Source organism: Pongo abelii, chromosome 18, assembly GCF_028885655.2.
Source record: "Pongo abelii isolate AG06213 chromosome 18, NHGRI_mPonAbe1-v2.0_pri, whole genome shotgun sequence".
Lineage (NCBI taxonomy): Eukaryota > Metazoa > Chordata > Mammalia > Primates > Hominidae > Pongo > Pongo abelii.
The window spans coordinates 72324152-72350639 of NC_072003.2; the positions used below are offsets into that span (position 1 = coordinate 72324152).

At 43.1% G+C, this 26488-nt stretch overlaps 1 protein-coding gene and 1 long non-coding RNA gene across 19 annotated transcripts; one reads left to right on the plus strand and one right to left on the minus strand.

The window, feature by feature from the left end:
- The first annotated feature begins 2172 nt into the window (after positions 1 to 2172).
- ZNF19 (zinc finger protein 19) lies at positions 2173 to 15057 on the plus strand. Of its 18 annotated transcripts, XM_063717088.1 has the most exons (7): positions 3140 to 3602; positions 3710 to 3869; positions 6119 to 6190; positions 6289 to 6350; positions 9476 to 9602; positions 10140 to 10253; positions 12366 to 15057. In XM_063717088.1, exons 4-7 carry the CDS (start codon positions 6318 to 6320, stop codon positions 13466 to 13468), a joined length of 1377 nt encoding a protein of 458 aa, XP_063573158.1. In that variant the 5' UTR covers positions 3140 to 3602; positions 3710 to 3869; positions 6119 to 6190; positions 6289 to 6317; the 3' UTR covers positions 13469 to 15057.
- A 5827-nt stretch (positions 15058 to 20884) lies between these two features.
- Positions 20885 to 26471, minus strand: LOC134760432 (uncharacterized). The gene is made up of 2 exons (XR_010137857.1): positions 25488 to 26471; positions 20885 to 24847 (listed from the first exon to the last, which is right to left on the minus strand). It is a non-coding gene; the product is annotated as an uncharacterized LOC134760432 (long non-coding RNA).
- Positions 26472 to 26488: the final 17 nt, after the last annotated feature.

Here is a 26488-nt window from a genome sequence, read left to right on the forward strand (position 1 = left end):
ACTGAACTTAAATTATACCTCATCTGGGCACAGTGGCACGTGCCTATATACCCAGCTATTTGAGAGGCTGATTGGGAGAATCACTTGAGCTCAGAAGTGCAAATCCAGCCTGGGCAACATGGAGAGACCCCCTACTCTAAAAAAAAAAAAAAAAAAAAAACTAAATAAAAATGAAACAATCAATTAATTAGAAATGTAGCGAATGTTTACAATAAGTTAGACATGAAAATAAGTGATTTTCATATGTTGTTTAATCCTCTCAACAGCCTACAAAGTAGGTATTAATATTGTACCCATTTTATAGGTGAGAAAATTGAAAGCACAGAGAATCTAGGTAACTTGCCCCAAATCACAGTTAATAAGTGGAGGCTTGGAAACATTAGTTTGACTTAACATATTTCAACTTCTTCTTCACTATGAGACACAGAACTACATATCTGAGGCAGTGATAGAGTGCTTATGTGTGTATACTGAGGCCAAACTATCATGGTTTGAATTCTGGCTCTGCCACATAGCTGTGCATGACTTTGAGCACGTTATTTAATCTTTCTGTGTTCAGTTTCCTCATCTGTAAAATGGGAATGGTGTCATCTTATATGGTTCTTTGGCCCTTATTTCAGAATTTGATGATTTTTCCTCTTACAGTTACTGTTGCTCTTCTCTCTCTCTCTTTCTGAAGGGACTGAGGTCAGAAAGCTTGTGTCCATGGTGTGAGAGCATAGAAAGGCATATTGGGACTTGGAATACCACCTAGTATATTGTTCTGGAAAGCCAGTTTGACATGGTGGAAATAATCTAGGGTTTAAATCTTAACTCTGATACCTATTATATGCTGTGGCCTTACTGAAACTCTTTGAGTCTTGATTTTCTCTTATGATTCATTCTGCATTGAGTGCTTATATTATCTGTCCCACTCTCCCTTATAGTAAGGGAGTATAATCATTTATGTCCAACTCTTTATTCATCAAAAAATGCTTATTGATCATGAACTGTGTTATAAACACTATTCTAGAAACTTGGGATACAGTCTTGGAAAAGATAGAAAAGCCTCTTTCTTGAGGAGTTTACACTCTGCAGAAAGCCTGAGTGTTGCTCTTGAAGACTTGGGTCATGGTCCCATTTGTCTGGACTTGTGTTGCTGAAGTCCCGACTGAACAGAAAGTCCAACTAGTCATCCTGGAAGTCCTCAGTTCATGATGAGCTAGCTATTTTAGCACTCTGATCTCCTAAGAACCAACCCTGAACTGCCACCAGGCTTTGCTTATACTATCTGGTCTGGTAGTAAAAAGTGTACAGACGCCCAAACCCACTGAGGTTTATAACCATTTTCAAAGGTTTCAATAAAAAGATTGAACATTGGATTAACTCCAGAGCCTATTCAGGCTCAGTTCCTAAGCTATTAATAATCGCTAATATCTAGTGAGTGTAATAATTACTAATATCTAGTGAGTGTTTAGTATGTGCTAGACACTGTACTGATTTACATGTACTAACATCTAATCCTCACAACAATCCGGGGAATAAATACTATTATTATCCTAGTTTTAGCAATAAATGTGACACTTAAAAAAGAAAAAAATAAATAAATAAATGTGACACTTACAGGTTAAGTAATGCACCAAAGGTCACAGAGTGGTCCTTTGGCCTTTGAAACAAAGCATCCTGATGCCAGGCTGTGCTCCTTACCACTATGTCATACTGTTGTAAAGGAGATGGGACTAAGACGCTCTAAGTCCTCTGTTTGTTTTGTAATTCTGTGACAGCGATCACAAACGTTTTGACAGTCCAGCAAAATCCTGGCCAGAGTTCTCTTTTGTGGACCCAGAAAGCCACAGGCGCTAACACTTTAGAGCTATCTCTCTTACCCCATATGCCCTGCGCTTTTGGCATTTTCTTTATCATTTAGAGGGGAAGGAGGGTAAGGGTCTGAGAAGCCTTGAATGTTGACTTGGACTCCAGGGGTAGTGGCAAACCATTGGAGGTTACAGTGCATGGAATTAAAGACAGCTTGAATGGCTCATTCAATTGAATGAGCCAGCTTGACTGGCTCATTTTACAGAAGACAAAAGCTGCTCAGAGACACAAGGGTCTTCCTCAATGGCCCGTGAGTGGCAGAGCTTGTGAAAGGAAGTTGATTCACTGCGAGTGAACCAGAACTCAGAAAGACCAGTAAGCATCCAGGAAACACAGGCCACCATCTAGGCCTGTGGTGACAGCGGTTTTATCACGAATTCCTTCCTGACAATCAACTGCTCCCGGGCAGAGGCGATCCCTTTCCTGACCCACCCAAATGGATAATGACCCAGGCGTGAGGTTCCTGAGGAGTGAAGAAAGTGTGTACAAGGAAAGGAAGAGGATGTCTCCCAATCGGAAACACCAAGATGCGGAAAAGTTGCACCGTAGAAAGAGCAGCCGTGCTCATGACGCACTTCTGGCCTCCAAGCGCCCCACGAGCGTGACGCACTTCCGGCCTCCTAGCCGTTCTCGTTAGTGGTGCGCCTCTGGCCTCTGTTTTGAGTCCGCGCTCAAAGGGGCCAAAGTGCAAGGACCCACATTTGGGCGGAGCTTGGGTTGAGAGTGAGACAGCATAGCAGCCCAGGCTGGTCCCCTGAGCGCAGCTCAAAGAAGGGGACGGGGGAGGGCGTCACTATACAACTGTGGCTGGGTGGGACCTGGGCTTGTTTCTTCTTGGAGGCTGTACAGCTACAAGCTTTGCCGCGCACGAACTGGAGCTGGAGAAAGAGCCCCCCAAGGATGGGAGAATGACAGAAGTGTCTGCAGATGGCACTGCCTGGGCACCAGGAGAGGCAAGGACTCCAGCTGATTCCTACCTCCTAGGGAAGCCATCTCCACTCTTAGTTGGGGACGGCTTAAGTCTTTAACCAAGGCTGTTGCAGTGTCCGTTTCTTTTGAAGAGGCAGATTTGGAGACCTATGTCCAAACAAATATCATTGTCCCATAGTGTTTTTATGTTTTTGTTAGTTTGTTTTGTTTTTTTTTTGAGACAAAGTCTCGCTCTTGTCACCCAGGCTGGAGTGCAATGGCACCATCTCTACTCACTGCAACCTCTGCCTTCCGGGTTCAAGTGGTTCTCCTGCCTCAGCCTCACGAGTAGCTGGGATTACAGGCGCCTGCCACCACACCCGGCTAATTTTTGTATTTTTATTAGAGACGGGGTTTCACCATGTTGGTCAGACTGGTCTCGAACTCCTGACCTTAGGCAATCCACCTGCCTCGGCCTCCCAAAGTGCTGGGATTACAGGCGTGAGCCACGGCGCCTGGCCTGCTGACCTAGTCTTTCTTAACGTGCCTGGGTCTTTACCTCTAAGGAGGACAGCTTTTTTATGCAACGACCCTTTGGCAATCTGGTGACAGCTTCAAAACCAATGAAAATCCAATTAAACAGTTTTTTAGAATTTGTAATACAGAAATATAAGTGCGTCTTTACCAACGTGATGAAATGAAATGACAAGACTTGAAGGTGGGCCCGATAACAACAAGGATAATTTCAAATTAGTGACGAGAATAGCCATATTCTGAGATCTGCATGAACTGTAATGTGATATGAAAATATCTGTGATTTCTGTCGGTGACAGTCACAGGTACGGCTGATACTACTGTAGTTTGTTGCCGACATATAACAGAAGAAAATGCTAAATTTCGGTTAGAGATTAGCGAAAACAGTGATATACTTTCTTTCCTATTCAAGGTCTCTGAGGATCCCCGGGGGGAAACTCCTCCTGGGAGTAAAACCACACAACCACTGAGAAGACCGCTCCGGCATCCTAGAGAGGACGCGTGTGAGGCTAGGTGCAAGGCCAACGTAGTGACGCACTTCCGTTCACGCACCGCTTTCTGTTTTTCATGAGGTGAGTGTTGGGGTTTGTTGCCTAGGAGTCCTTGCTAGGCTCAGGCACTGTACTTCTAGAGAAGGCTGTCGGCTTCGTGCCTGCTGCCTCAGTGGAGGGAGACAGGGCGGCCCCTCCGGGACCGGGGAGCGGAGGCTGCTCACGGGCCGGTCCCGGTCTTCCTCTGGTGCCTTCGCTCCCCCATGCCTGCATCGGCGCCTTGGGAAATGGAGGCTGTGGATATGGGCGGCTGGTTGGAAGGGACGCCTCTGTTCTCGACGCCGCCCAAACCCCATCTGCTCATTGGGCCACAGCTGCTTACTGAGCAGCTGTGTGCCAGTTCCTGCTCTAGATTCCGGGGATGCAGCGGTGAATGAGGTGGGGCGTGGGCCCCGCTCCCAGGAAGCTTTCCGCCCAATGGGAAAGTCATGTATCAATCATATCTGGCACTCCACCTGCCCGTGACTTAGTGCATGTAGATCGAAGACCAAGTTCTTGACGTGCACAAAGTGTGGCTTCGTCCCTTGTGACTTCTTCAGCATCATCTAACAGCACACTCTCCCTTGACTGCTACTACAGTCTTCTTGATCCTTCACTACTAGAACATGGCTTTTGCGTATGCTGTTACTTTTGTAAAGATTTCCTTCATATCTTAGTTAATTTATTTTCTTAAGCTTCCCATGCACGTTAGTTTCCCCTGGCAGTGATCTAGTTGTGAACTTAAAAGTTATTTGAGAGAATCTTGATTAATGTGTCTTTCCTTTAGACTAAGCTCTGCGAGGGACGGGATCGTGCCCCTTCTCTCTTTACTTCATCTGTTGTGTGTCATACGTGGCCTTGCATGAGATATGTATGAGATAAATATTTGTTGAATGAAGAAAGCACAAATCAATATATAATTTCAAACTGGGTTAAAGCACAAATCAATATATAATTTCAAACTACGGTGCGAGTGGAGTGTTTAACAGAGACACCTGACCTGGTCTGTAGAGCGATCGTGATCTGAAGGTGAAGGGTGGCTAGATTACTGGAGAGAATGGCAGGCAGAGAATCTCAGTTGTAATGGTTCTGAGGTTGGAGAAGCGTAGTTCATACAGAAGAAACAGCAGGTATGAAGGTCCTGAGTTAGTATAGAGGAAACTGAAAGAAGGCCATTGTAGCTAAACTAAGAGAAAAGAGGAGGGTGGCACAAGATGAGGCTCGCAGAAAACAGCATCATGCATTAAGTCCCTGTAGGGAAGATGCTGGCTTTTTAATAGAATATTGCTGTTTAACTAGAATACAAAGTGTCTGTAAGAGATGATATAGTTAAAACAATAACCCAGATGTTTTAGTGTGTTGAGGTGGCCCTTCAGGGTCCTTTGGTAATCAGTTTCTGGTTTTCATGGCCCTTGAATGGGGCAATGAACAAAAAAGATGCCTGCTCCAGGTCCAAGTAAAGGAAGACTTGCTCTGAGATTTTTTTCCTGAATTTTCTTGGCCATTCTTGTCTATTCTTTTATATTAACCTTAAAATCATTTTGCCAAGTTCTAAAAGCATTCCTGTTAGGATTACTATTGGAAAGAATGTAGTGTAGTTATTAAAAGCATGAGGCGGTGCCTCACGCCCATAATCCCATCACTTTGGGAGGCCGAGGTGGGTGGGTCGCTAGAGGCCAGTAGTTTGAGGACGAGTTTGGGCAATATGATGAAACCCCGTCTCTACTAAAATTACAAAAATGAGCCAGGTGTGGTGGCACATGCCTGTAATCCCAGCTACTTGGGAGACTGAGGCAGGAGAATTACTTGAACCTGGGAGGGAGTGGTTACAGTGAGCTGAGATCGCGCCATTGCACTCCAGCCCAGGTGACAGCGAGACTCTTGACTCAACAAACAAACAGAGAAAAACATGACCTTTGAAGCCTGGCAGATCTAGTGTGGGATCCGAGTTCATCCATTCACCAGCTGAGTGATCTTGGTAGAAGAAATTATTCTCTTAGCCTTGTTTTCTCATTTGGTAAAAATTAAAGGTTCAAAAGATTGTTATGAGGACTAAATAAGAAAATATGTATTTTTCATCCAAAAACATGATACTTCGTATTTTTAACCTTTTATGTTCTCAGTCAAATTTATTTTTAAAAATAAAGGTCTGAGATTCTTCTTGTTAGGTTTTGCTCTGAGTTTGTTGGTGTCTTTTGTTTGTTTTGCTCTTCATTTAGCTTGGTATTGGTGAGGACAGGCTCTGGTGTCCTAGGACAAGTTACTTATTCTTTAAAAATCTGTTTCCTCAGAATTACAAACCTCATGGTATGATGTGGATTAAAAAGTACATATTTATACACCACTAACCCAGTGAGCATTCAGTAAGTCAATGCTGCTTGTTATTGGCAAATTTATTGCTTTAAAGAGAGCATTTTACTGGGCTGAGCTCACTGTTGGTTCTCTCTGTTTCTTCCCTCAGCCTTTGCCTGCTAAGAGGGAGCCCAGGTCATGGCAGCCATGCCTCTGAAAGCTCGATACGAGGTGAGCTGTGGATCCCTGAGGTCAGCGTTATGGAAGTCTGAGTTGAAGGAAATGAGTGGTGGCGGAAGGTGGATAAAGGTGATTCTGGCAAGTCTTAGAGCCAAAGCAGTAGGAAAACCCCTGTTAATTCCCTCCAGTAGGACTGGGTGCTGGGGAAAGAGCTAGGGGCAGTGAAGATGGAAACAGGACAGAGTGACCTGGAAAGCCGAAGTACAGCCTCTTGAATACTGAGAATCTCTCCTGGGCCAGAGGATCCCCAGGTTCAGTAGCTGTCCCTCTGCAGAGGGAATTGTGAGAATGAGGGACTCAGGCTGGTGATGTAGGGATCCAGGATAGGATGGAAGTGACCAAGATCAGCAAGGGCACAAGGTTTTTGGGAAGTAGCAGCAGAGGGACAGCAGGAAGAAGACAAGAAAGAGGGGGGCCTATCTCATTTGTCCTCCAAAAGAAAGAAGGAAGTTTGGGCTTCAGAATCAGGGAACACATGTCCTTGAGGTCAGTACTGCTGGCAAAGTGAGGCAGTGGGCTGTGATAGGAAAAGTCTACACTACAACAGGACACCTGAAGTTAGGGATTCTCTTAGGCCTCAGTGGCATCGTAGCCTTGAGCCAGTCACATAACTGCTTTGCATCTTAACTGGATTCATTTGTAAGGTGAACATAAGTACCTTACATTTTTGGGACAGAGAATTGATTTCCTGAATTACATTTCACTTTTTGAGATGGAGTTGCTGCTTTGTCATTTCTTTCCTCCTGGCACTTATTTATCCAGTAACTTAGTATCCATGAACCATATCCCAAATCCCAGTTTCATATTTCTCACATCCTTCAGTTTTCTCTACCTGACTGTCTCACTGATATATCAGCTTGCTTGGAGCGCCCACCCTCTTCTGGTTTTTCCACAAGTGTCTGACATCACACTATATTGCAGTCCTGATCACTCAGTTTCTAAATTGCTGTGTAATTGTTGACTGTGTTCTCCCCTGATACCATTTCCAGAGAGACACAAAGTCTTGCTGTTTTTCCTTCTCTCTCTGCCATTTGTGCCATCTTTTAGATTACATTTAGAGTTTGTCATTACTTCTCTGGAATTTTGTTTGCAGCACTTCCCAGATAGATTCTCTGTGTATAGTTGTGCACCTTCCCATCACCTTGTCACCTAATACAGCTTAGTTTCCTGAGTTTGGATTTTATCCTCCAATCCAGTGTTCTCAAACTTCAGTGTACATCAGAATTACCTGGAGGGCTCACTGAAGCATGGACTGCTCTCAGAGTGGGGCCCAAGAATTTGCCTAACAAATTCCCAAGTGTTGCACCTGCTACTGGTGGTGGTCTGGAGACCACACGCTGAATACCACTGTTCTAGTTAGTGGTGATTCATTTAAGAGGTTCATTCAGGAGTTGATGAGGTCAGATTGTCAGCTGGGCAGAGGATAGGTTCAGTGTGGGACAAGACTGGAAGTAGAGCTAAAGTGTCCCCAGCTGTTGACCTAGTTTACTGATTGTACCATGGTGAAGAAGAGTCAGATTCCAGAAATAACGTAGGTGATAAAATTGGCAGGACTTGAGTATTAACTGTCAGCAATGAGTGATGATGGGGGTTAGAATGTCTAGGATTAATCTGAAGTTCTAGCATTAGAGACTGGGTTGAAATTGGTGTTATCAACAGAGGGGAAAATATTGTCACTCTGCGACTTAGTTTATATAAATTAGAAAGGAAGCCATTTTGGGGAAGATGAGTTTGGTGTTGTTTGGTGAGTCAGTGTGTTGGGTCATCCAGAGAGTCTGAGGCAGTGCTGGGATGAGGAGGATGTGGAGATGTGCAAAATCAGTTGAGGCACTGGAAGGTTGGAGTATATTCCCTGAGCAGTCCGGTAACGAAGTTTAATACCAACATCTGAAGAGTGAATAGAGGCTCTAAAACAGATGCCAGAACTTTGTGGAAAGGTAGAGTTGAGGCCAGCAGGGAGGGAAAAGGGTGTCTATTGAAAAAGCATGAGGGGCTGGGCATGGTGGCTCATGCCCGTAATCCCAGCACTTTGGGAGGCCGAGGCAGATGGATCTCTTGAGCCCAGGAGTTTGAGACCAGCCTGGGGAATGTGGCAAAACCTTGTCTCTACAGAAAATAGAAAGATTAGCCGGGCATGGTGGTGTGCATCTATAGTCTCAGCTACTCAGGAGGCTGAGGCGGGAGGATCACCTGAGCTGGGAGGTTGAGGCTGCAGTGAGCTGAGATTGTGCCACTGCACTCCAACCTGGGTGACAGAGCGAGACACTGTCAAAAACTCTTCTTTTTTGTTCAAAAAAGAACAACAACCAAAAAAAAAAAAAGAGAGAGAAAAAGAACCAAAACCAAAAGAAAGAAAGAAAAAAAACCCAAGAAGCATGAGGCTTGGTTGGCAGAAGCTATTACAGATTGTCTTGGAGCTATAAAGATAAGGAGCTAAAAGAGCTACCCAGCAGCAGCAGTTTAATTCTAGAAGCATCATTTTCTAGGAAAAGCCATCAAGGAGCAGAGTGGATTGTGCCAGGAGACTCTGAGCTCCCTCTACAGAATGCTCTTGAGCACAGGCAGCGCAGTCCTTTATACAAGAATCGAATGGGAGTTGGATGAGATAGGCCCATCAGTGCAAACCGTGACTCTGTGCTTGTTTCATGGGCATAAGGTTTGGGGCAGGGTGAACACATGTGGGGAACAGATAGATTGGCTGGGAATAGGGAGTACCTAATAGGAACAGGTGGGTCCTGAGATACCATTTGAAGCAAATTGTCCACCTGTAGGTACAACACTAAAAGACTGAAAATATTTACTAAATCAAAGAGATTTTTGCCCTAGGAAGGTTAACTAATAAGAGACTTTTTTTCCTAGGGTTTAAAAAATGTTAAATCACATTTTATGATAGTCAATTTTATATCCTAATGGAATCTCTTCTGGTAGTGAGAGAAGTTCCAGATTTTTCATTGTAAAAATAGTCGTATAATGGTCTAATATCCAGTTCTTTCACCTTTTCTCATTACCCATCCCTCACAGGACTTTCCCTCAAGCCCCTACCTGTCCCCTCTGCCCCACACTCTGGCCCGGAGCCAGAGGATTGGCTCTGGGGCAGCAGGAACCTGTTGTTTTAGGAGATGGTGACCTTCGAGGATGTGGCTGTGCACTTCACCAAGACAGAATGGACTGGTCTTTCTCCTGCCCAGAGGGCCCTGTACAGAAGTGTGATGTTGGAGAATTTTGGGAACCTGACTGCTTTGGGTAAGGCCATTTTCCTCCTAGGACTCAGATCTGTACTTTTCCAGTTTTATTCCTTCTTTTACAGCCTGGGGGGAGGGGTGTGGAGTGGAGAGGAGAGGTTGTCTCTTGTGTTCTCCACTGAGTGACTGCAGAGCTGAAGCTCAGTGACCAACTTCAAAGATTTCTCGGTAGGGAGAGGTCTTGGGTCACTTTGGTCTCCCAATGAAGGGAATTACTGTCGCCTGGTAAGAGTATGTTCCATCTTCCAAGAGGCTCTGCACAGTAAGGAATAAGTAGTAGTTGTTGTCTGGGGAAGGGCATGTCCCCTTCCCTGTGTTTGTTCCTGCCTTGTGGATTTCACTGACTTACTTATCCTTGAGTGTTTTTTTTAGGAAGAAGTCACAAATGCTCAGTTTCCTCTTGATCAGAATCTCTTTGGCCTTCTCCAGTTGAGAACCCTCTTCTGTGGGTCTTACTCTTACTGAGACTCCTGGGGTTTTCCTTCTTTTGACACAGCAGATACAGGGCTGAAAAGTACCATTTGCTTCCTGTTTTCAGGGTACCCAGTTCCCAAACCTGCACTGATCTCACTTTTGGAGGGAGGGGACATGGCTTGGGGCCTGGAAGCACAGGATGATCCCCTGGCAGAGACGACCAAAAACGTCTGTAAAGGTAGGTGAGGCAGATTTAGAACCAATAACTGTAGAGTTTTATGGAGCACTGTATTTTAAAATGAACCATGCTGGGCAGGATTTAAATAAAACAGATGATTTCACCTAATAGGTAAAATATGAAACCTTTCTTACCGATCTTAACTCTTACCAACATGTAATCACTCAGTACGTCTCATCTGCAATCCTTGAATCCATTGCTCCTTTCTGAGATTCAACATTGCCTACCTTAGTTGTCCTCCTTGGTTGGGATGGATTTATTCAGGAGCAGTTTTTGAGCAACTTGCCATGTACTGAACTTTGTTTAAGAAGTTCTGGAAGATACAAGTTATGGAGACAGATGTAAAAAGCGAAAAAGAAAAGTATTAAGTGCTATTGGAAATGGGATGGAGAATGTGAAGGTAAAATGGGCCAGATCTTCCCAAAAGTTGGCCATAAATGGGGAGAGTTGAGTCAGATAACACTAGGAGGTCATAGCGTGGGAGGGACTTTTTGAATTCATAGGAATTCAGAGCTGAGCACAGGGTGTGAGGTGCCTTTAGAATAGGCAAGTGGATGGCTAGAGCAGGCCATTGAGAAGGTGGGTGGAGAGTCTGAGATAAAAGGCAGGTCTGAAATGGTACTCTAACACAGCTGGGTTGAAATGACCCCCAGGAAGAAAAAAGGAAGGCTGAATCTTAACCATTAAGGGATATTTAATTTCAGTGAGAGAAGGAAGAGAAAGTAGACAGTCAAATAGTCAGATGGGGGCCACCAAGAGCAAATAGTGAAATTGAAGGCAGAGGCCGGAGTTTCAGTGCAGGTGGTTTGCAGAGAGCAAATACGTGGAAAATGATGAAGCTGGCACAGCACTTCAGCCTCTTATTCTAAGAATCTGAAAAAGAATCATCAAGACAATTGAGAACCTGGTGGTTTGTTCTCACATGCTTCCTCTCTCTGATGATGAGGTGATGATTTTTTTTTTTTTTGTATTTTAGTAGAGACGAGGTTTCACCGTGTTAGCCAGGATGGTCTCGATCTCCTGACCTCGTGATCCACCCGCCTCAGCCTCCCAAAGTTCTGGGATTACAGGCGTGAGCCACCGCGCCCGGCCGATGATTCTTTTTCAGACTCTTGGTTACCTTGTTTACTTCAATCTCAGATTACTCTTCTCCCAACATTCTCCTTCAGAGTTCCCTTACTCCTTTAACTCACAGTCATAGGATGAACTTGATTAACCATCACATGAGTCCCAGGTAACCCAAATTAATGTTAAAACCAAGCCCAAAATTTCATATAAAATAGATTGACTTTAACTCATTTAAAATGTCATCCAATCTTTTGGAACACAAATGCCATTTTATGGGCTGCTTGTCTCCTTTTTGCCGATAGGAGAAAGAATACTCTCAGTCTAGGTGTGTCTAAGTAAACTGTTCATCCCTTTTCAAATAGAGAGTCTAGGACAGTAGTTTCTCTGCATGTTTGAGGTTCAGCAGTTTTAGGGCATTTCCTCATCGTCTGTAGTCCATCTGTGGTTCTGCAGTTAAGAACCTCTGGACTAGGTAATCTTACAACATATTGGGAATAATGCTCTCTAAGCACTTCTGTGATTTTCTTTCTCTCTGTCTTGCCACAACCCAGTGTCCGTAATGTTCAGTGTCTTAAGTCTTTTGGGACATCTGCAGGGTATGAGTTTTTAAAAAGAACAACAATTCATCCTTTGCCTTTGCTTTCTGATACTGTTCTGTTTCACTTTCTGATTCTGAGTCTTGCCAGCCCCAATGTCACTGCTTGTTCTTAAGACCTGTGCCGCCTTTGGCATTTTATAGGCTGTAAGTAGCATCAATTCAAAAGATACTAGCTCATGCCAGGGACAGTCAGACGTCATTCAAATATTAGAGTGGAAAAGCTTAGGAAGCAGTCTTATGTGTGTTGTGTCCACTGATACCCTGTTCCACCTCAATGTTCTCTGCCTGTGTGATATTTGGCACTTTGATTTTAACAGCCTTTCTTCCCAGCATGCTGATGTGAAAGTTGAAATGATCTCTTTTAAAGCCTTATCATTTTCAATGCTCTATTATTTCTAGTATAGTTCTCAGGTGGCATTATTTGTGTTTTCTATCTCTTATGTCAGATGTTGAGACCAACATTGACAGTGAGTCCACATTAATCCAGGGAATTTCTGAAGAAAGAGATGGGATGATGTCACATGGTCAGCTGAAGAGTGTCCCTCAGAGAACTGACTTCCCAGAAACATGTAATGTGGAAAAGCACCAGGACATCCCCACAGTGAAAAATATCCGAGGAAAGGTTCCAAGAATCCCCTGTGCAAGGAAACCTTTCATATGTGAAGAGTGTGGGAAATCCTTCAGCTACTTTTCTTACTATGCTAGACACCAGAGAATCCACACTGGGCAGAAACCCTTTGAGTGTAGTGAGTGTGGAAAAGCCTTTAATGGCAATTCTTCGTTAATTCGGCACCAGAGGATTCACACTGGAGAGAAACCCTATCATTGTGAGGAGTGTGGGCGAGCCTTTAATGATAATGCAAATCTGATCAGGCATCAGAGAATCCACAGTGGGGACAGACCCTATTACTGTACAGAGTGTGGGAATAGTTTCACCAGTAGTTCCGAGTTTGTTATCCATCAGAGAATCCACACTGGGGAGAAACCCTATGAGTGTAATGAGTGTGGCAAAGCTTTTGTTGGTAATTCACCCCTACTTCGGCATCAGAAAATCCACACTGGAGAGAAACCCTATGAGTGTAATGAGTGTGGCAAAAGCTTTGGAAGGACTTCCCATCTAAGCCAACATCAGCGTATTCACACAGGGGAAAAGCCTTATTCTTGTAAAGTATGTGGACAAGCCTTCAATTTTCATACAAAACTAACTCGGCACCAGAGAATTCACAGTGAGGAGAAACCCTTTGACTGTGTAGATTGTGGAAAAGCCTTCAGTGCTCAGGAACAATTAAAAAGGCATCTGAGAATTCATACTCAGGAGTCTTCGTATGTATGTGATGAGTGTGGAAAAGCCTTCACTAGCAAAAGAAATCTTCATCAGCATCAAAGAATCCATACTGGAGAGAAACCCTATGAGTATAGCAAGTATGAGAAGGCCTTTGGGACTTCTTCCCAGCTAGGTCACCTTGAGCATGTCCACTCTGGAGAAAAGCCTGTGCTGGACATTTGTCGTTTTGGCCTCCCGGAATTTTTTACCCCCTTTTACTGGTAATAGTACACTCCAGTGAAATGTACTGAGTGGATTCCATCTTCTACTCAGGAATGGAATGTATGACACAGGCCTGACTCAGCCTCTGATCCATCCCTCAAGCCACAGTTACTGATTCAGATGTCAGTAGATGACCAAAGATGGTCCAATTAGAGTCCCAGGATTGCAAGAGCTAATAGGAAGAAATACTCCCCCCGGCCCACCCCCATTGGTTTTAACGCTGAGAAGAACTCCTAGACTCTCACAGAGGCGAGAATGAAGTCCACGCAGCAAAAAATGCATCTGAGAATTGGAGAGCAGTCAAAGACTGAAGATAATGTTTGAACAGCCACGTTAAACCATGCCTGAAGCTAAAAATACATACGGATTTTTGAATTGCAGCAGCCAATAAATTCCATTTTTGTTTGGTTGGTTTTGGCTTTGGCACATTTGAGTTAGGTTTTCTTCCCTTGGAACAGAATTTTGACTTAAACAGTGTTGTCAGTGTAGCAGTTGTTTGAAGTTTTCAGGGATAATGTACCCGATGGAGAAATGTTTTGTATGTATGATATGTGGGAAAGTCTTTAGTTATAGTCATGGCAGCTCCTAAACCCCATGATTGTGATGAGATTGGGAAGCCCATTGTAACACTGGAGAGCCCAGGTTATATCAGACACCACCAGTGGATAGAAGTTCTAACAACTTGAGCTCTGTAACAAAAATCTCATTGTACTGCAAAATTACGTCTGCAGCAGTGAGTCCATTCTCAAGAAAAGTCTTAACTAGGAAACTAAAAGCTTTCACTCTTAAAGCTTTCATTTTCTGTTTATTCAGTTTTTTATTTGGAGTGGATGCTACTCTAGGCCTTAAACTGAGAAATGCCAGGCTATTGTAGCTATTATAGCTTGGTATTTGCCATTTTAATTCCTAGGACAGCATGCCCGCTTTTCCCTTTGACCTGGCTAGGGAGCCAAGGAAATGCCATGGTTCTCGGTCATAAGATGCACTGCAGATATCTCTCAGTAGGAAAACAGAACTGGCCCTTTTCTTTGGTGATGAACGTAAACTGCACCCTTTTTTTCTCCCATGTGCCCTTCTGCTGCCAGCCAGTGTTGGAATCTCCCTACCAAATTCCAGACTTAATTGTCCACTAAGTCTAGCACCTGGGTGGCTTCATCACCTCTTTCTTACTTGTCAGCAGATGAATGAGCAGTTGTATCATGTGCTTGGGTTGACCAATGAATGATAGACTTGGGGAATTAAGTAAACACTTTTTAATTGAAGTATAACACAAACATAAAAATGCATGAGTCGGCAAGGTGTGGTGGCTCACACCTGTAATCCCAGTACTTTGGGAGGCCGAGGTGGGCGATTATGAGGTCAAGAGATCGAGACCATCCTGGCCAACATGGTGAAACCCCATCTCTACTAAAAATACAAGAATTAGTTGGGCATGGTGGTGCATGCCTGTAGTCCCAGCTACTCGGGAGGCTGGGGCAGGCGAATCGCTTGAACCCGGGAGGCGGAGGTTGTAGTGAGCCGAGATTACGCCACTGCACTTCAGCCTGGCGACAGAATGAGACTCCTTCTCAATAAAATAAAATAAAATAAAACCATGAGTCATGGTTGTACAACTTGAATATTTACAAAGAACATAGCCTTATAATCACCAAGATAAAGAAATAGAACATAGCACCTTACAAGTCTCCCTGTACCTTATTACAGTCCTTACGGAACCTTTACCCTGACTTCTATCACCAGAAATTATTTTGCCTGTTTTTGTTCTTTTGTGTCAATGGAATCATCAGTACAGATTCATTCTCATTGCTATTAGTATTCCATTACATGAATATACCACAATTTATTGCTTACTGTTGGTGGGCATTTGGGTTATTTTCAGGGGGATCTTTTTGAAGGCAGAAAACCTAAAAGCCACTCAGAAAAAAAACTGGTTAAAGTAACCATGGTCAGGGACTGCTTCAAATGCTGCTGCATCAACCCAGCTGCCCTGTAGTAAATGATAACAGCAGTAATTTTTTTTTGGCACTTAACATGTGACAGACACTTTCCTAGTCACTACACAGATTTACTCAATATGATAACTTTATGAAGTGTGCTATAATTAGCTCCATGTTACAGTTGAGAAGACATTAATTAGGTTGCCTAAGGACACAGTAGTGGAGTAGGTATTCAAATACAGGCAGTCTGGTTTCAGAACTCATGTTCTAGCTGTTGCACAGTATGGCCCTATAGAAGTTGTATGTGAGGTATGTGACACTGTGTCTTGGTAACAGAAGAGAGATTGTTGGAAGAAACTGATATGGTCCTTAGGGGTGGAGGAGAATATTAGGATAAAGTCAAGATGGGGAGGCTGTGCTTGGCTTCATACAATGGGAGGTGGAGAATTGGCATCAGGGAGGAAACCATAGGTTGAGATAGAATCATAAGATATGTCCAGTACAAACTGTCCCAGGAGAGTTGTCATGAGGGAGGTAGCATGCCTCTAGTAGGGAGAGGATCTGGTTCTTAGCACTGCCTCCCTGTCTTATTGGCTGTGTACCTCTCAACACCATCTGAAAATGGGTATCTTCATATCATGTACCTGAACCAGAGAGCTGGCTCCACTGAGGTCCAAGTGAGGCCCCCCAACTTTTCAGCCTTGAGGTGTAGGGATAGCTGAGTGAGGTTTGTTTCCTTTTCTCTGTTCTTCACTACTGAGTAGTTAGCTCCCTTGGCCCCTGACCCCAGTGCCACTGTCAGGAAGCCCTCTCCAATTGAGTAACTGTCCTTGAATCAGTTATGATTAATGTATTCGTTTTCTTTGGCTTCTTAACAGAAATCTGTTCTCACAGTTCTAGAGGCTAGAAATCTGAAAACAATTTCCCTGGGCAGAAACAGTTTGTCAGCAAAGCCATACTCCCTCAGAAGTCTCTAGGGCAGAATCTGATCTTTCTTTAAGCTGCTGGTGGCTGCCGGCATTCCTTAGTGGCAACATCACTCCAGTCTCTGCTGTCTTCACATCACCTTCTCTGTGTCCAATCTCCCTGGCCTCTCTCTCATAAGGGCATTTGTGATGGCATTTAGGACTCACCCAAATAGTCCAGGATAATTCTTCATCTTAGGACCCTTAATTTAGTGACACCTACAAGAACTTTGCCATTTAGGGCAACATTCATGGATTCCAGGAATCAGGACCTGGTATCTTTGGATGGGTATTATTCAGCCCACCACCGTCACTGAGGTTTATCTGTGTGTATCAGAAAAGCCCTAAACAAGACACCCTAATACAAGACAGAATTTTTCTTAGGAGTCTGGAGATAGCCCAGGGCAGCTAAGGCAGTTCTACAATGTTAGTGGGGACCGAATCTCCTTCCAAAGTACCACTTGGCCATCCTCAATGGGGCCATTATCCTCATGGTCCAAGGTGGTTGCTAGAACTCCAACCATCAAGAGCTTGTTCCAGACAGTAGAGGAAGGGGAAGAAGAGCATGCCACTTTGCCTTAAAGAAGACTTTCTGTAAGTACCATAGAACATTTCCAGTTAAGTGTTTATTTCAAGAACTTAGTCACATGACTATACCTGGCTCCCGAGGACACTATATCCTTCAGTCGAGTGGCAGTGTACTACATCAAATAACTTCGAGATTTTGTTCAGGAGGACGAAGGAGAACAAGTGTTTGAGTGGGTAGCTAGCAGCCTCTGCCATGGCGCATGACTGCCATTGAATTCTGCATGTCTAAAAGCTTTGGATAAGGAAAAAAAATTGGTTTACAGCTGGCTGTGCTATTTGAATTTCAATGTGCATAACAACTCTAGGATAGGTGCTATATTTTTCCCCAGTTTACAGGCTGGGTATAGTGAAATCTAGTAGATTGATGGGAGAATAGAGCAGATGCCTCTGAGATGCACGCACATCACTTTGGCACATCTCTCGCTTTCGCTGTAGCTGTGGTGAACAGTTGTATGTGAACTTAGAGCTCCCCTTGCAGTGCTCGAACACTCCACATGCCTTCTGACATTCTGCCTCAGGCACTTTTCCGGAGCCCACTCAACTAGGAAGCACAGCCTGTGAATACACAGGGCAAGTTAGCAATCCCAGAAAAACCCTTAATGATGCTGGACAAGAGCTTGAGGATAAAGGTTCCAGTTTCCCATCTTTCAACTGGACAATTAGAGGAGGAAGTCTACTCTTTTCTGGAGGTCCCAGTGCTCATAGCATCAACCTTTAGAACACTTCATATTGTCATTTCCTCCTATCCTGTCTCACTCCTTGGGTTCTTTTAGTACTGCTTCCTGGGATCATCTCCTGAATAAATGTGCATTTGAGTCCTTGTCTCAAGCCCTGCCTTCAGGGAAACCCAAACTAAAGAGAGGGAGACAGAACTTTCAGGCAATGAGAATGTGTCTTATATTCTAGTAGTGAATATTAGTAGTCTACTCAACTGAAATCCTTTAGATGTTAGAGGATGGCCCAGATGAGCATTTTTGTGATGAAATCCTGTTCTGTTTTCAGTGGTGGCTGCATATTTCTGATTTCTACTTCAAAGAAGCTTCCTCTCCGAGCAACTATGCTGTGGGGCGCAAAGTTTTTCTGTGTGTCACTGAAGTGCATACTTTTAGATAGACTAAGTTGTTTATATAACTGTAGCTATGTGTGGCCAAGAGGTAAAACATGGTAAATATCACAGTTATCAGCCTGTAAAGAGGACCTGGCAATGCATGTCCCTCAGATTATCAACTAAAACAAGCACTTGGAGCCATGCAAATAAAAGAATCCTTAGAAGTGTGCCACATACAATAAATGATTTTATTAATTACTCAACTTTTTTTTTTGACACAGGGTCTTGCTCTACCACCCAGGCTGGAGTGCAGTGGCACGATCATGGCTCACTGCAGACTTGCCCTCCCAGGCTCAAGTGATCCTCGTACCTCAGCCTCCCTAGTAGTTGGGACTACAGGCATGCGCCACCACACCCAGTTGATATATATATATATATATTTTTTTTGAGATGGAGTCTCGCTCTGTTGCCCAGGCTGGAGTGCAGTGGCATGATCTCGGCTAACTGCAACCTCTGTCTCCTGGGTTCAAGCTATTCTTCTGCCTCAGCCTCCCGAGTAGCTGGGACTACAGGCAAGTGACACCACACCTGGCTAATTTTTGTATTTTTAGTAGAGATGGGGTTTCACCATATTGGCCAGGCTGGTCTCGAACTCCTGACCTTGTGATCCGCCCACCTCAGCCTCCCAAAGTACTGGGATTACAGGTGTGAGCCACTGTGCCCATCAGTTTATATATGTTTTGTAGAGACAAGATTTCACTATGTTGCCCAGGCTGGTCTAGAACTCCTGAGGCCAAGCAATCCTCCCACCTTGGTCTCCCAAAGTGCCAGAATCACAGACATGGGTCACTGTGCCTGGCAATAAATATTTATTTAGTGACTTCTGTGTGCTAAGCAACATGCTAGATGATAGCACATGATGACAGAACATGTTACTGATGAGCAACATGGAGCTTCTCTCCAGTTAGGAACTGGTGCTACTGCCCTGTTCTGAGCCACCAACATTTCTTTCCTAGACTACCACAATTGCTCCTTAAGTAGTCTCCCCACTTCTGCTCTTGAATCTTTCTAATCTATCTGCCAGTCAGCAGCCAGAGTGTGCTTTTAAAAATATGGAACATAACGTGCTTTTCTTAAAACATTTCAGTGGGTTTCCATTGACCTTGGAATAAAATCCAAACTCTTTAACATGGCCTGCAAAGCTCTAATGACTTCATGGCGCAGCACTTCCTCCCTCCTCTCTCCCCATGATGTGTCAAGCTTTTTTTGTTTTTGTTTTTTTTTTCCACTGAAGGGCCTACACATGCCATTCCTCCTGCCTGGAATGCTGTCTCCTTGATTATGTGCCCAGATATTTCATTCTTATCTTTCAGGTCTCAGCCCAAGATCACTTCCTCAGGCCTTTCCTTACCTCCAAGTTAAAATGGTATTCCCTTGATATTATCTCCTAAACACCTTGCTCTTTACCTCCCTCACATGAATGAAAGTTTACAATAATATATTTATCCAGGTGTGGATTTACTTAAAAGTTGTGTCCCCCACTACAGTCTATGTTCTACAAAGACTGTAACATGTAAGCTTTGTTTTCTGTATCTATAAAATAGATATAATACCTTCTGGATCTTCTTCAGTATGGATGTGAAGAAAGCATTACATAATAAACATAAATGTGTCTAATAGTTAATGAAGTGCAATTCAGATGAAAGATGTCTTTGGGCCAGGCGTCATGGCACATGTCTATAATCCTAGCACTTTGGGAGACTAAAATGGTTGGATCACTTGAGGCCAGGAGTTCCAAACCAGCCAACGCAGCATAGTGAGACCCCATCTCTACAAAAAAGAGAAAAGAAAGAAAAATGTTTTCATGGCTGAGAACACCTGAATGCAAGGTAACTCACCAGGAAAGGAGTGTAAGGTAGTTGAATAAAGCAATTGGAATACATGAAGTTTCAGATTTTATTACATTTTTATTATGTTCAAATAGTGTTGAGGTAATTTATTGTTAACAAGAACAATACATAGCTTCCTTGTCTTTTAAATCTTTCAAATACAAATAATTTATGTTTACAAAAATTTTTATGATGTAAGAAAGCTTCCCAGAAGAGCCTCTCTTAGCCATTTGGGTCCACAATAAATTATCATCTTTGGAATCTCTGGATTTTGAGGCAGAGTGATAGAGAAGACAAGTAGGAACTGGGGCACTGGGTGATATGTGTCAGGTTCTGATCAAATGAGTTCAAAGAAAGGAATAGGGTGAGATTAAGTATCTGGATATCAGGCTTAAAATATAGCCAGAGGGAGGCTGGGCATGGTGGCTAATGCCTGTAATCTCAGCACTTTGGGAGGCCAAGGCAGGTGGATCACCTGAGGTCAGGAGTTCGAGACCAGCCTGGCCGATATGGTGAAACCCCATCTCTACTAAATATACAAAAATCAGCCAGGTGTAGTGGTGGGCGCCTGTAATCCCAGTTACTCAGGAGGCTGAGGCCAGAGAATTGCTTGAACCCGGGAGGTGGAGGTTGCAGTGAACTGAGATCGTGCCACTGCACTCCAGACTGGGTGACAAGAGTGAGACTCCTTCTCAAAAAAAACACACACATATATATAGTCAGAGGGGACCAACACACCAGGTTGGAGGACAATGGTTCTAAGGCCAGCCCCAGAACCTTGGAGAGCTCCACAGACACCCCACTGAGTTGGAGCTAGCACCTTGGACAGCACCACAGCTTCTCTGTTTTCTACTGCTGTCCTTTGTACCTGAATGACACTAAACACAGGTTGCAGTGGTCACTGTTAATTTCCTGGGGCTTTCGACTCCGGTGTACCTGGCAATTGTAATCCTCTAAAGTCAGCAGTCTTTTAGAAGGTTCTTTATGACAAGGTGGGGGTTGAGATTCTTTCTCTTCCTTCTAGAAACTTCAGCATCAGAGCTGATAATTGGACCGACTCCCTTGGGAGGTCTATGGGATTGGTACCTAGTATCATTGTGTTATGCCGGAGGCCAACGTCCTTCAAGTTAGGGGAAAATGTGTAATAGCTGGTCATACTATGTAAGGAAGAATGCTCAGGGCTCTTCCTAGGCACATATAAGCAAATTATCAGGCAATGCATGTGAGAAAGAAGGTATGTTGTATTCATTTGGAGACAGGCTGCTCGATTCTTTTTCACACCGTCTCCTCACATGCTAACCCCCACCTGTTAACCTATTTTCAGAAACATAGAATGGATTGGATCTGCTTTCTCTGTGGTAAAAATCTTCTGAACTTGATTGTTGTTAGCAAGTTTCTGTGAGGTTATGCACAAAAACTTTGAAGGAGTTTGGCACTGTAGGTCTTTCTCCTAGTTATAATATGTCATATTTACAAACTTATGCATTACTAACTTCCTTATTGACAAATAAAAAAGTGTAATCAGGTCCACAAATAATTTAGAGGAGGGGAAAAGTTAACATTAATTGAGCAACTACTGAATCCCGGTCCCTGTTGTATGTACTTTAAGTAAAACAATATGTGTAATATTTACAACAACTGTGCACTATTATCTCATTTTTCAGATGAACCAATGGAATTTCAGAAAAGCTAAGTGGTTGTCCAAGGTCTCATAGCTAGTAGGTGAAGAAATCAGGACTTCTCAGTCCTGTACATTTATTTTTAATTTTCTTTCCTCTGTGTTTCTTTTTGAATAGTTTCTATTGCTATGTCTTCAAATTCACTCATCTTTTTTCTGTAATGTCTAATCTGCTGTTAATCCCATCCAATGTATTTTTATTGCACATTATAGGTTTTTATCTTTAGAAGTTTGATTTGGGTCTTTTTTATATGTTTCATTTCTCCATCAAACTTTTAGATGTATCAGATGTGGTTGTAATAACTTTTAAATGTCATTGCCTACTAATTCTGTTGTGACTATTTCAGAAGTCTATCAGGATTAGTTTTTAATGTAATTTCTTGGATTATGAATTACTTGTCCAAGTAGATAGTATTAATTTAAACTCTATACTTAATGATGCAAACTATGATTATAAATTTTTAGAAGACATTTCTACTACTACTTCAAAGCTTAGGCAAGAACCATAAGATTCTTTGTTACCTCTCTTTGTTCATGAGATTTTTTAAAAATTTATCCTTTCATGTGTTCAGGCATTTGGATGAGTGTATGTGTGTGAGAAAAGTCTCTGTTCCTATTCCTTGTTCCTATAATATGCCTCCTGCATATTATAATTCTGCTTTCTCAGATATCAAGACTAACAACTCTTCACCATTCCCACCCCTGTTGGCCAAAGCATCAGCTGAGGTCCTCAGTCCAAACCAACCCCTCTGGTTTTAGTTTCTTGTTTGGTTTTGGTACCTGGGTACACTTTCCTGTGAGTTAAGTATTTAAAATGATGTTGAATATTATATCTTATTCTAAATTTCTAGATTCTAGTTTATATTATTTGCTACATTGCCCTCAACAGAATTCTGCCTAATAATATTTATTGTCTTAAACTTATTGTTGTGAGATATTAATATAGCTATGCCATTTTTCCTTTAACTTAATACTAGTCTGATATATCTATTTGTCATTCTTCAACTTTCAATACTTGTGCATTCTTAAGTTTCAGTAGTACCTTATAAGCATCTAACATTTTTTCTCTTTCTTTCTTTCTCTTTCCTTTCTTTCTTTCTTTCTTTCTTTCTTTCTTTCTTTCTTTCTTTCTTTCTTTCTTTCTCTCTCTCTCTTTCTTTCTTTCCTTTCTTTCTTTTCTTTCTCTCTTTCTTTTTTTCTTTTCTTTCTCTCTTTCTTTTCTTTTCTCTTTCTTTCTTTCCCTCTCTCCTTCTCTCCTTCTCTCTTTTTTTTTTTTGACAGAGTCTCACTCTGTCGCCCAGGCTGGAGTGCAGTGGCATGATCTTGGCTCACTACAACCTCCGCCTCTCGGGTTCAAGCAATTCTCCTGCCCCAGCTTCCCCAGTAGCTGGGATTACAGGTGTGCGCCACCACACTGGGCTAATTTTTGTATTTTTAGTAAAGACAAGGTTTCACCATGTTGGCCAGGCTGGTCTTGAACTCCTGAGCTCAGGTGATCTGCCCACCTTGGCCTCCCAAAGTGCTGGGATTATAGGCATGAGGCACTGTGCCCAGTCGCTTCTAACATTTTTTCTACGTAAATTTTAGAATCATTTTCACAAGTTTTAAAACAAATCCTATAGGGGTTTTATTTGGTATGACATTGGACTTATGGATTAAATAAAGAAAACTACCCTTCCTACTGAAGGATTACCTGTGCCTTTCCATTTACACAAGGTGTTTTCATTGGTTTAGTCCCCAAATGTTTAAAATTTTCTTGATATATGTCTTATACATTTATTAGTAAACTTATTCCTATATATGTTTGCTTGCTTTGAGAATAAGACCTCACCCTACCCTAGCACATTTCTCCACATAGATTAAATGATTTGTTCACAGAACTCACAACATCAATAAGTAAGTAAAAATTTTGTAGCGTGAAAACAGCCTTGGACTCCTGGAATGAACATCAACCAGACTGTTGTTTTGCAACAATTTTCATGAGAAGAAGCAGGTAAAGCCATCTTTACTCTGTCCTATTAAAACTGGAAACAAGAAGAAATATTTTTTTCTCTTTTGAGATGGAGTTTCGCTCTTGTTGCCCGGGCTGGAGTGCAATGGCGCAATCTCAGCCCACCACAACTTCTGCCTCCTGGGTTCAAGCGATTCTCTTGCCTCAGCCTCCCGAGTAGCTGGGAATACAGGCATGTGCCACCACGCCTGACTAATTTTGTATTTTTAGTAGAGACAGAGTTTCTCCATGTTAGTCAGCCTGGTCTCAAACGCTCAACCTCAGGTGATCCCCCCACCTCAGCCTGCCAAAGTGCTGGGATTACAGGTGTGAGCCACCATGCCCGGCCAACAAAAAAGATTTTTTAACATGAGAAGATTGTCAGCTTTCCCTGGTGGTCAGAGAGGAAGGGCTTTAGAGAAGTCTTGGGGCTGCAGGGACAAAGGGTGCAGGAGAAGAAGCCTTAGAGCTGAGCAGGAGGAAACTGACACTACATGGTTGCAGGCCCAGTGTGGAAATGAACTTCTAGAATGCTGTAGTGGAAGAGCCAGCTTAATTTTTTAACTGTTGTGTTGTGTGATTTTTCCATCCTTCCTCATTTCTAGGGGTATTAGGCTATAGGCTTGGAAATTAATTTGAAGAACCCAAATAAATGTGGTTTAAATTTGATGAAAGTTTATTTCTCTCTCTTGTATCAAGTAAGCCATCTGGGGCTGATATAGCAGCTCTGTGACTCCTCCTTTTAGTTGCTCTGTCATCCCCAGCAGCCACCCCTTATTCACATGGTCTAAGATGCTCTGATGCTCTCCCTTGTCAACATTCCACCTGGTCAGTGAAGGTTTGGGGCCAGGGAGGGCATGTCCCTTGTCTTTAAGGACACAGCATCACATTTTCTTACAGCCTGTTTGCCAGAAGTTGGTCACATGGACACACTTTGCCTTAAAGAATGCTGGGAAGTGTGTGCTTTTTCCCTGAGCTGTCATGTTCCTTGCTAGAGATGATGTAACCATATAAGAATGGAAGAACAGGGGTTGACAGACAAGAACTGATCGCCATCTCTCCAGACCTACCGTAGAGCTTTTGAAACTTGGTTTGTGCATTATTATCTCATTTTTCCAATATTTCTGAAGTAGGAGTAGGAGTTTTGTGGTTATTTAGAGAGCTTTATTTTCTCATCTGTAAAATTAGGCAATGGGTTTATGATGCAAACATTTGGGGCCAGCATTTATGTGATCTCCTGATTCCTTCCTATTTCTTTCAACAAGTCCTCACTCCTGATTTCTGACCCTAGAAAGAAGTGAAAACCAGAACTTATTGACAAGAGCAATGTAATCCCCAGCTATTACTCTGCCCAATCATTTTCTTAATGAGCTCATTTTGGAAAACAGTGAAGATCAGGGTCAGAGCAAGGCAGAGAAGGGCACCTGGCCATGGTCACTGTCAAGGTCCAAGGCATAAGACATATCCTACCCTTGGGGACACACAAAGTAGGCTTCTGCCTAAGAGTTAGGGCTGGAGCCTTTGGACCATTGTCAACAACAAATGTTTATTGCTCTCCTTCTTTCTGCCAGGTTATTCTCTAGCTGAGGATGATGATGTTGAACAAGATAGATACAGTGTCTGTTCCCTGGAGCCACCAGAGAAGACAGACATATGAATAAGCTATCACCATTAAATAAGTACACAGTGCTGTGATGGCACGTAAATGAGTGTCCTGCCTTATTCTGGGTGATCAGGGAAGGCTTGCTTCCCAGCAAAATGGGATTTGAGCTCACACTTCCAGTAACAGTTAAGATGGAGGGTAGGAATGGGAGGGGAAGGGCATTCTAGATTTAGGGAACAGCATTTTCAGCATGTAGGGCTGAGGTGGAGTCCGGGAATGAATGGGAGTGATAAGAGGCCACAGAGGCAAGTGGGAGCCAAATACCAGTCTCCAGTGCAGCAGCGTTGGATGGATCAGAGCTGGAAGGAAGAAAAGCCTACATTACCAGGGTTGGGGTGTGTGTGAGGGGGTGGGGATTTTAAGGGTCGTCCAATCCAGTGGCATTTAGTACTGTCTCCCTTCCCCCAGGGCTCATTTTGGAATTTTATGGTAGGTATTTTGTTATATTTGGTGTCAGTGGTAACATTGCTACTAGCGTTGTGGATAGGAGCCAGGATCCTGCAATGTACAGGACAGTCCTGCCCATTGAGAAAATGTTCACACTTTCAAATGTCTTGCTGAACATTCAGGTAGGTGAAAATTCTATTTCTAAATTATCTGAATCTAAACCTGTTTTCTGGATAAACATGTATTTTTGCACAGTTTTAACATACACTGATGTTCTAGGAATGTAATTATTGTATAATCAAGAGACGATTGTCCTGTGTTTCATTCAGAACTTCACCAAAACATGTTTGCCATTTTGGATCACAATTTTGTGCCTTTTGAAACAATATAAGTCACAGCTTTGTGGCTGTGGCATTCAGACAACGTCTATGTGTAAAGCCGACCACCTTATTAGGTCTCCTGCAGCAGCCAAGACCAAACACATTGAAGTATGTGTTTTTAAACGACAGATGAGGGTCCTCTTTTTTTTTCTCTTTCATTACACTTAAGGCATAACATTAGTTTTTAATATGTAGGTGTCTATGTTATGTATGGTTTTCTAGGCCATTATGTATGAATATCAGGTCAGGAAAATAAGATGGACATTACAAACTATTTGTTAGAAAAAGGGGGCATTGGGTGCGACAGCGCGCCATCCACTGGTCCATTTCCAAGACTCCCACACGTGGCTGCACCTGCAGCTTCACCTCCCGGGCTGGGTCCCCGCTTGACTCTGATTCTTACCTGCCCCATTCCCCAGGGGTAACAGTCACCGTGGGCCAGACCCGAGCTAGCCGACAGGGATGCTGCCACAGCTGGCCGGGCGTGACCACCACCGA

Coding starts and splice junctions, on each gene's coding strand:
- ZNF19 (XM_054533153.2), top strand. CDS start 6,318: ATGGCAGCCATGCCTCTGAAAGCTCGATACGAGGTGAGCTGTGGATCC. Junction 9,603..10,139: donor TGGGAACCTGACTGCTTTGG/GTAAGGCCATTT, acceptor TCCTGTTTTCAG/GGTACCCAGTTCCCAAACCT. Junction 10,254..12,365: donor GACCAAAAACGTCTGTAAAG/GTAGGTGAGGCA, acceptor CTCTTATGTCAG/ATGTTGAGACCAACATTGAC.